Genomic DNA, 10,447 nt, shown 5'->3' on the forward strand with positions numbered 1-10,447 from the left:
TATACTAGTCTCCCTTTATTTATTTATCAGCACAAATAAAACACACACACACACACACACACACACACATATACATACATCATATCATATCATAAAACTCATAAAACCCCACCCTACCCCACAAGGCAGCAACAACACAGTCAGTTGGTTGGCTCTGTTTCCACTTGTGGTTCCCAGGTCCTCTGACAAAACCACATCTTTAGTGCCTTTCAGGAAAGCAGCCAGTTGGGAACCAACCATGAGTCAGGGGAATGGTCTTTCATAAAAAGGGATCGAGAAGGCCCTTTTTCATGCTCCTACTGAATGACAACTCCAACAGATGGGACTTGATGGGCTGGACTGATATAATAGGGAAGAAACACTAATCCTTTTCCTTTTTTTTTTTTTGTGGGTTGCCACATTTTTACTGCCCAAAGTATGACAGGTCTAATATAGCACACTCCATTATGAGTTGCTACTTGCTGCCCTTTAGGATCTGTCATTACTATCAGGCTTAGAATGTTTAATAGTGAGCCATGTAGATATGGATTGATTGAGTGAGTGAGTGAGTGACTGAGTAAATCTGTTTTAGGCTTAAATTTTAGTCCCATTATCATACAGCCGGAACTAATCTTGGGTAAAAAAACAGACTGTACTATTTTAGTATGTATTCAATTTGTGGATACAATATGGAGAGGTCAGTCAGCTCAGAAACTCAGCATTTACATCTCTTTTTTTTTTTCTTCCAGTACAGAAACAGTTTGTGCACAACCCATGCAGTTTACTCTTTGGGACCATTTGTGAATTTATTTTTTAAAGTACATTCCTTTAAAAAAAGTTTACAAAGCCATAACTTTTTTACAGGTAGATACATATGCCCAAATCTTTTATACGAAAATAGCAAGTCTAAATAACTCTTTGTACTTTTTCTTGAATTAACCCTTCACTTAAAAAAATCTTGGTTATAAGGGTATAATATTTATTAAAATGCCAATTGACCTGAGTTCTAATACTAATATTTGGGGCCAGTGCAACATTTTAAAATATTTGATAAAGCAATTCAACCCACTTGAGGATATCTGCAACACTGTTTCTAAGAAATATTTGCTTAAAAAAGAGACTACACCAGCTGATGTAAATCTTTTCCCCTGTTGGAAAAACAGGCTTATTGCACTGTGAAAGTCAATCTGTTTATCACAGCATCAAATCTGTTTATCACAGCATCACAGATGAAATTAATATATAAGGCAGCTCTATGTTAGTATACTGACTAGTATTTATAACAGTTTTCTGCCCTTTGTTCCTTGATACAGTGTCAAGGATCAGAGAAGGATCTTCATGGAAGACACAGAAGAATGAAACTCATACTATGTATTACAGGCCGGCCCAGTAATCTTTGTCTTCCTCTTTCTATGTGCTAGATAAAACACTCTTGCTTCTTACATTGTTCTAAAAACAAGAATGTAGAAATTCTGTGTTTAAAGAAACAATAAGACATATTTCACAAAACATTCCCTTAATAGACATGGAAAAAGGCCATCCAGAATCGATTCATAGTTTTTGTCCAAATTGGGCATTTCAGTGTAGCAATTTACAGTCACAATGTTCTTTTCTAATACACAAAGTAAACTAGTAATTTTTTACAAATATTGTAGGAGTTCATGACTATGGTTAAAGATATAGTCTCTCTCTCTCCTTTCACATCCATTGTACAAATAGATTCCATAAATTCAAAATCACGTTGAGTTAATTGAGCATCAAAGAAGTCTTGTGCATAAGTTATCTTTTCCAAGAACTTTTTTTTGTACTAATTTCAGAATATTACAGGTAACTATCTTCAGATACAGTCTCCATATGTTCTATAGTTTCATATGTTTCTTGAAATCACTCTCTAATAATTGCCTAATTGGCATTGCAATTGGCAAATAATTAGCAGTTCAGATCTTAAAAGTATCCAGTAGTTTAAAATGTACAAAAATAACCCAGTTTCTCTTAAGTTTCTGGTTCAATTGAGAATGTTTCAGTTCCACAGAATTTGGACCATTGAGTGACTTGAGATCTTTTTCATAGCATTACCAAAGTTAGCAGAAAGTTGCCAACTTCCAGTGCAAGTATCTTGCTTTTTTTAGAGTAGTCCTTATGGAATGGGAACAGCCTCTTGCAAGACAATGCAGTGTCTTATATTCCAAAATCCTAAAGACATGGAAGGACTCCTAGAATTATTGTCTTACTGAACTCCTTTTGCCCACTTCCTTAAACAAAACTTTACCGCAGAACCTTCAGCAAAATAGCATGAGTTTCATAACAATTACATCATCTTTTATTTGTCCAGTCTCTGTACAACTATTGACCTTCATGTCTGGCCCTAAGAAATATTAGTGTCTTCACTAGTTTGCTTTGGCAAGTAGGGAAAAATGGGCTGTGTATCTTCTATCTCTTGATACACCACAGCCCAAACTCTTTCATTATCTTCCCCCAGTGGCCTCATATACATGTTGAAAGGAAGGATGACAGAATGAAACCTTGTGGAATTCCGCATGAAAGAGAGCCCACGAGGCAGCTCAGCAATTGCCCAATATCATCCTCTGAGATCTCTCTGAGAGGGAAGAATGGAACCACACAAGTGCAATCCCATCAACCCCAACCTAGATCCACAGGTGAGTCAGCAAAACTCAAAGGTCTTCGCTTCAGTTGATCATTAGTAATTACTCATCACTGACAAACCTTTGTTCATTAGTTAGTAGCAACCTAATGTTGGCATTAGATAAGACTTCACTTATCCCCAGAGCATTCTTGCCATGATTGTCCTCAACTTAATATACTCTTGGTGAAAGAAAGGTGAAGGTTAGAAATCAGCAGACCTGAAAGTTCACATTAAGAGATATCTAGGCCTTATTTTAAAAGGTAAAGGTTCCCCTCACACATATGTGCTAGTCATTCCCACTCTATGGGGTAGTGCTCATCACTGTTTCAAAGCCGAAGAGCCAGGACTGTCCGAAGACACCTCTGTGGTAATGTGGCCAGCATGACTAAATGCTGAAGGCTCAGGGAATGCTGTTACCTTCCCACCAAAGATGGTCCCTATTTTTCTATTTGCATTTTTACATGCTTTCAAACTGCTAGGTTGGCAGAAGCTGGGACAAGTAATGGGAGCTCACTCCATTACACAGCGCTAGGGATTCGAACCGCCGAACTGCCAATCTTTGTGATTGACAAACTCAGCGTCTTAGCCACTGAGCCACTGCATCCCTTATTTTACTATCTTCCAATTAAGAGTATATAATATTCTATTTTCTTCAGGAGAACATTGTGGCTATTTCTAACAGGAAGATCCTTCTGTTACTTACTGCACAAACTAATGACAGACTGGTAGAATAATTCAAGTTTATCAGTAGGAAAGCCAACAGGAAAAAAAAATCCCTTCTGTCTTCTTAGAAAGAATCTCTACAGTTTCTAAGACTGTCAGTCATCCACAGCCTTAAAATCTTGTATTACTTGAAGAAGACTCTTTTTTTTTATTCTTGGCAAATTCTGGATCGGGAGATTAATTAATCTCTTGGGTTATTTGATAAACAAGTGAAGACAAAGTTTTCAATGTCTTTTCACAAGTGATTTGTGCCATTGACCCCCAAACTGAATGGTTAATAGTGTTAAAATAGAAAATGATGCCTGTATCTGGTTTTAAAATTATATGAATTAGGTGAATTATAAGATGTGAGTTATCTAGGTTTACTTGTTTTGCTTCTCAGATTTACTATTTTAATAATTTTGAGACAAACCAGTCCTTAAACATTGCTATACACAATGGAGATCACAGACATAAAATCATCTAAAAAGTCAGTGGTCATCAAGAAAGCATATATCATCTGATACCTATTTAAAATTGAAATAAATATTGGAAAAATGTTTTACAATGAATTATTCATTTGAACAATTTAGCAATACACATTTGTATATACTTTATCTACTTTCGGGAGCTCACTTTTCTCACTTAGCTTTAATGATCTGGACTGTCAACTCCTAATATCCTCATTATTTGATATTCTGGGCATAATGCTGATCAGAAGCTTATTAGGAAAAAAAGGCTAAGGGAAATCTAGCAACTCTCAAAGCAAACAAACATGAAAAGCACTTTGATGCAGATGTCCTAATAGATGGTAGAACACTGAACCTCACATCAGGTATAAATGGCAAAGTTTTTTTTTAAAAACAAGATTTCAAATATCGTCTACTGTGCAAAGTTGGAAATAATACATTTCTGAGTAAAGCTTCTAGATTCCTACTAAATTTTGAGAGTCATTTTTGTATGAACTTCCATAAAGCAGTTTACTTATTTAAAGTAAAGATATTACTGTTAAGCACAGGAAAAATGGAATATGTTTGTTTAAGAAAACTAGAAGGGAAACAATGGCAGAGTCGTTCAAAAATTAAAACAAGAAAAAAGGGAAGTTACAACATACACACACACACACACACACACATGTTGTATTTGTGCTGATAAATAAATAAATGGCACAAATACAACACAAATGTAACAAAGGCAGCAGTAAAAATATTGGGTTTCTGTCGTGATGGTCTCTTGTGACAAGCCGATAGACAGAGAATGGAAGCAGTTTGCTTCCTCCCATATTTGGGCATACCAAGGGTTGTCTCTCTCTCTCACACACACACACACACCACACACACATACACACACACCACACACACATACACACACACACACATACATACATACATAGAATTACAAAACATGTTGTCTTCCTGTCAATATAAATGAGCCAATAAAGAAACTCTTGGAGGACATAAGTGATTTCATATATACATAAGAATAGGCCTATATGTATTTAATTAATCTCAGTTACTGAGTCCCAAATTTGTTTGCTGTTGTTGACTTGAAATAAGCCACTACAGATTTATATATATCACATACAGGTAGCAAAGACCTGTTCCATGAATTTCCATGATTTACTATTATGTTGGTGGAGGCACCTAGCAAGATGTCTCCAGCAGGCCTAGTTCTTCCTGGAAAGGCCCATGGAATTGTTAGGAACGAGAGAAAGAGAATATTAAAGAAATTTGCATCATCTAATAAAAACCAAACTAACTTTCATTAGTCAAATAATATTTTAGATTCTATTGTATGATAATTACTGCACTTCCATATTGTAAAATGAATGCTGCAGAGAATTTATTCAACACATATGGTATCTTTGCCTAGTTTGAGCAAGAGAACATTTAATAAAGAAAAAAGATTTATTTATTTATTAAATTTATATGCTGCCCATCTCACCGAGAGGCGAGTCTAGGTAGCTTACAAATAAGTAGAATAAACAGAGTTGGAAGGGACCAGATTTGTAGGTCTTCTAGTCCAATCCTCTGCTCAGGCACCAAATGGTTGACCAATCTCTTCTTAAAAACTTCCAGTATCTGGAGGTAAGTCGTTCCACTTTTGATTAATTGTTCTCACTATCAGTCAACTTCTCCTTAGTTCTAGGTTGCTTCTCTCCTTGATTAGTTTCCATTTATTGCTTCTTGTCCTGCCTTCAGGTGCTTTGGAGAATAGGATGAGCTAGAGTAACTAAAGTAAGTAACAAGATAAAACAATAAATTTTAACATTACAAATGACTTAAACGGAACAAGGATGTGGAGTCTTATCTCAGTCCTTTAACCACTTTCAGATCAAACAAGATGTTCCAGAGGGTACGAGCCACAGCAGAAATTGTACTCCTCATTCCAGCCAGAATTCCCTGATTGACAGGATTCACAGCATGCCCCTTCTTCTGGCACAGGGAAAGAGGTGGGCCAATGTCATGGGGTGATCCTAATACTTGATCTCCTATGTTACCATGTATGTAGATCAATAGTGGGTTGCAGGTGGTATGCCCAGTACAGACATACCAGAGCCTGCCCAGAGCACCAGGTACTGTTCCGGTACAGGTACTGTTCCGGTACTGTTCCGGTACCCACCCGCCCACCCGAGCTCCTTATTGTCCTTTAAGCCTTTGGCACTTCCGTGCACGTGCATGGTGCGTACGGTACTTGTGCGATGCTCCGCCAAACAGCTGGAGCATCGCAGAGGCTTGTGGAGATGTCGCATGAAGGTACGATGCATGCGCACGCCACGCACATCCATGCAAGTGACGCCGGCCCTGTTCCAACCATACTGGTTGGAACAGGATCCAGAACCCACCACTGATGTAGATCCAAGCAGCGACAGTGTCAGAAATAAAATAAAAAATAGAAAAAACCAATAGTGAGAGAAAAACTTCAGCTTTTCCTTCTCTGTTGTTTTCTCAGTCTAATATATCTTCCCAAGCTGTTATTGTACTGTTGAAGAAGGACCGTCTATCCATCAATCTCTCCATCCATATGTCTGTCTGTTTGTAAGTCTCTTTGTCATATAAATCCACACAAAATGAAAATGGGAAGGGGAAACAGTGAAGAGCTTCGAAATCTACAGCATATTCTTTACTTGAGTCACACCTGGCTACTTTGAACTAAAAATGCAAGTGGGAAAACTGGTCACAGAACATTTTAATTCTGTAAGCTGTTTTGCTCTGAAGAGTGGCAAAATATTCATTTTATGCATTGGGTTCCTTCACTCTGTTCTTCAGGAATAGCTTATCAAGTTATATATTCACTGTATACAAAAGTAAGTCTGAAGATAACTAAAAAAAAGACTCTAATTTGACATCTGGGAAAGTTTGAGCAAAACTAGCTGGGAAAAAAAGTCTATACAATCTATACATAGCTCTCCAACTCATAATAGATATTCAACTTGTCTTCAGGTACCTGTGCTACATATTGCTACTTCCTTGAATACAATATGTACAGAAGTAAGTAGTGGTTCCAATGTAGAATGCATCTATCTCTCTCTCTCTCCCTCCCTCCCTTCCTCTCTCTCTCTCTCCCTCCCTCCCTCCTTTCCCACACACTTTCTCTCTCCCCTATACACATATGAGCAGAGGAAGAGAGAGCACAACAATTCCATAGTTGTTTGTATAGGATTACAATTGGCTCATTGTAACCATTACGATTGGGGATTGGATGATCACAGGAAGCTGTTCTGTGTCTTAAATTAATCAAGCACTAATGAATTTTGGTTTGGGGAATCCAGTGTAAAGTGTAGAGGACTGTGTGATAAAACAGCAGAAATACCTGCTGAAAAAAAATTGCATATCTTGCAATCATAGAACTCTTTGGATTTGATCTGAAATGGTACTTTTAGTTGTAAGCCAATATCTGTGCCTATGTAGGTAAAGTACAATGACTATTGTTCCAACAATAAAGGATGTATGAAGATATATTTTCAAATGTTGGCTTTTTCTCCTTTTGGGTTTACTAAAATTCAGCCAAAATGATCAAATTAGCAGAACAAATCTATTATAAGTACTATATACTTGGTTGTGTTGAAACAAGATAGAAACCTACGCCTGAAACCTCACAAAAATGAAGCCACATTGACAGGTTTTCTTTTTCTGATGACCTACTGTTAACCATACAAAACCTGAGTTTGGTTTATGATAACCTTGGTAGTGTAGTAAATATAGTCTGTAACCTCGATTATTCCCTCTGGTTTTTAAGGTGATTTGTCTTATTAAACTTGATTGAAACATGATCAAAAAAACAAAAGTCCAAGACTTTCTTCAACTTTACAATGTACTTCAAGGGGGAGCATCAATGCATTGAAAGGATGAGCAAGCATTTTGTTTTTTTCACAAAAGCTCTTTTGTTTGCAAACTCTTCATTGTGAACAAACCATTTGGAATTCGTACGCCATTGTATACTTACATTCCCGACAGGATTATGCAGAGCAAGAGGACACGGTTTTATTTCTTTTGATTTGCAACGCAAGGGAATAATTTAGGTGTCAATTGTTTCTGATTGTATTATAAAAGTGTTTTAAATAGTGTACACCTGAAAGTATGCTGAGCATAATGCTCTTAAACCATTTGGTTTCCACTTTTCTTGTTACTCCCTTGGTGAGAATGACAATAAAGTTCCTGTTGTCTATGGAGATTCTCGGATCATCCAGGTCATAGTTGTCTCAAAGCTGCTTTTTCAAAACGCAACTGGACTGTGTTTTTTTTCCCCCTTGATGAAGAGGATGTTTCATTTCTCATCCAAGAAGTGATGGAACTTCTTGGATGAGAAGCAAAACACCAAGGAAAAAGCAGCTTTGAGACAAGGTCCCTGTAGATTTTAGATGTAAGGAGGGGCCATTGGTGTTCTTTGAAACATCTGCAAGAAAACAATCAACCCTTTCAAACCTCAACTACAAATATTCTCCTTTATTGGTCTAGGTGTAATTTATACATGAATGAATGATTGCTAAACTCCAGGGTACATATCAAAGAAAAGTAAATATTTTAAAACAGATGAATGCAATATAAAAACCTGTTTCATTTTGTCATTATTTTAACTTTCCTTGGGTACAGCTTTCAACTTTTTGGTCTCTTTTGTTGATATCTGATTATTCAGTATTATAAATTTAAGTTAGTACCATGTAATATAAAAGCAATATTTAAAGTAGACATTTATTCAGAATAAATATGCATTATTTTGAAGATTCAGAATGTCATGATCTGAAGGCCTTTGCTAGCAGCAACTAGGTATCTGACTGCACGTTTATCCTGAGAATACCTGTGACCATGTATGTTCATTAGCTGATGACTTTTGGAATATCTATTGATGGTTTCCATTTCTGCAACAGTAATCATTGACGCAGGGTGTTTCATCGGGATGCAAAAGAGGATCTTTTCATTTCAGCTACATCACTTTCCATGTGTGCAATTATCAGCTGTGACTCATCCAATCGCCACCTCATTAAACCACCAAGCAATATACAGTACATGGGATCAACTCTTTATATGTAATGTACATCATTAGAACCTACTTAGAAAATAAAATGTTTTCAGAAAGTCAAACAGCTTGGTGGCAGTTTAACCATATGAGATGCATATTTAAAATATAATAATGTTGCTAGGAGATTTTAGCAGAAGCACAACATATATTTAAGGGTTGGGAGGACTGAGCAATCAGGAGATTTATAATTCCAGGTAAGAAATGACTCAAAATTTCCAATGTTGCCCATAAGAAGTATTAGACTTGGGAGCAGATTTTTTTATCACTCTTTTTCACTTACTAGGTTTGCCTAAACTTCAGCTAGAAATTGAAAATAAATGACTTGATTAATAACATCAAATGATTAATTAATCTATGTGCCACTGCAATAACAACAATAATAATTTTATGATTTTCTATTTTCTTCTTTTTATTTCCCCCCCCATACTTCCCCTATAGAGGTCCTTTTGTAGTGCCATGGTAGAGGAGCTGAGAATGTCCTTGAAATGTCAGCGTCGGTTAAAACACAAACCACAGGCTCCTGTAATTGTGAAGACAGAAGAGGTTATCAACATGCACACATTTAATGACAGAAGGTTGCCAGGAAAAGAAACTATGGCATAGAGCTGGGACACCACCCAACCCCAAGCACAAACTGTTGTTTTTTTTTTCCCCTTTCCTTTCCTCCCCCCCCAACCAACGTTTGCGAGAATGTTTCCTGTGGAAATATGCAACCTGTGCAAAATAAAATGAGTTACCTCATGCCGCTGTGTCTATGAACTAGAGACTCTGAGATCTAAGCAGTTGCAAAGGCCAGACTCGAATCACAAGCATCACAGAGCAACCGTATTTGTCAGGGGAGGGAGGGGTTGGGGTGTTGGCATTCCACCGTTTGTCATGGGGTCCACCTTTCTGTAACAAGCAAAAGTTCTATGGGAATTTTCTGGAGTTGCAGTGAGAAATGGCAGGTTTCTTTTTGAAGTGCATCATTTGCCAGGGACTGGAGAAGCAATCAAACAGCTTCAAGAAAGTAACTACTGTACCAGAGGAGTTTCTGAAAAATAATAGCTCAAAACTCTATTCACAGGAGGGAAAAAACCCTAACTCTGTTTTGTACTCTTGGGCATAGAAGATCTTGTAATTGCTGACCAAAGTGAATATGGACCTGCCAGCTGATAGGAGCTAATTCAGAGGGAAAGTCGTGAAAAAGGAAACCATAAATAGAAGAATGAAAACAGAAGTATTACTTGCAATTTTTGTTTCTCTCGCTGTGTCATTCACCTAAATAAAGATAAAAACCTATGCCAATAGAAAATCACATTCATCTGTGTTGGAGCTTGGAGAGAACCCAAAGGAGGTGGGCCATATTTTAAATAAGAAAAAAAAGTTTTCCCTCAGTTTCTTTTCTTAAAGATAATGTTCCTTATGATGCCTAACTATAAGCAATTCTGTCATTGTTTAACTGTGAAGCAAAGTATACATTTGATATAGCAGAAGAGTGTAATTTGTAACCCTGAAGGGGGTCTGGAAAACTCTTGTTCCTGCTTCAAAATGAACTCAAGGGAGCCTGTTCTCACAAGTAGCTGTAGATGGGTGACCTAATCAGCAGGAAAAGTGGAGAAC

At 37.1% G+C, this 10,447-nt stretch overlaps 1 protein-coding gene across 2 annotated transcripts in view; it reads left to right on the forward strand.

Annotated features, from left to right (window-relative positions):
* The window catches only part of GRIK2 (glutamate ionotropic receptor kainate type subunit 2), a 515,180-nt gene extending 505,732 nt beyond the window's left edge, over positions 1-9,448 (forward strand). Inside the window, exons 16-17 of one of the 2 annotated variants that reach the window (XM_032215938.1) lie at positions 2,459-2,636; positions 9,286-9,308. In XM_032215938.1, the coding sequence (XP_032071829.1) occupies positions 2,459-2,636; positions 9,286-9,308 (201 nt within the window). Of the gene's footprint in view, positions 1-2,458; positions 2,637-9,283 lie in introns of both variants that reach the window. The other variant, XM_032215939.1, reaches the window with a different exon arrangement.
* Positions 9,449-10,447: the final 999 nt, after the last annotated feature.

Source organism: Thamnophis elegans, chromosome 4, assembly GCF_009769535.1.
Source record: "Thamnophis elegans isolate rThaEle1 chromosome 4, rThaEle1.pri, whole genome shotgun sequence".
In the NCBI taxonomy this organism is placed as follows: Eukaryota; Metazoa; Chordata; class Lepidosauria; order Squamata; family Colubridae; genus Thamnophis; species Thamnophis elegans.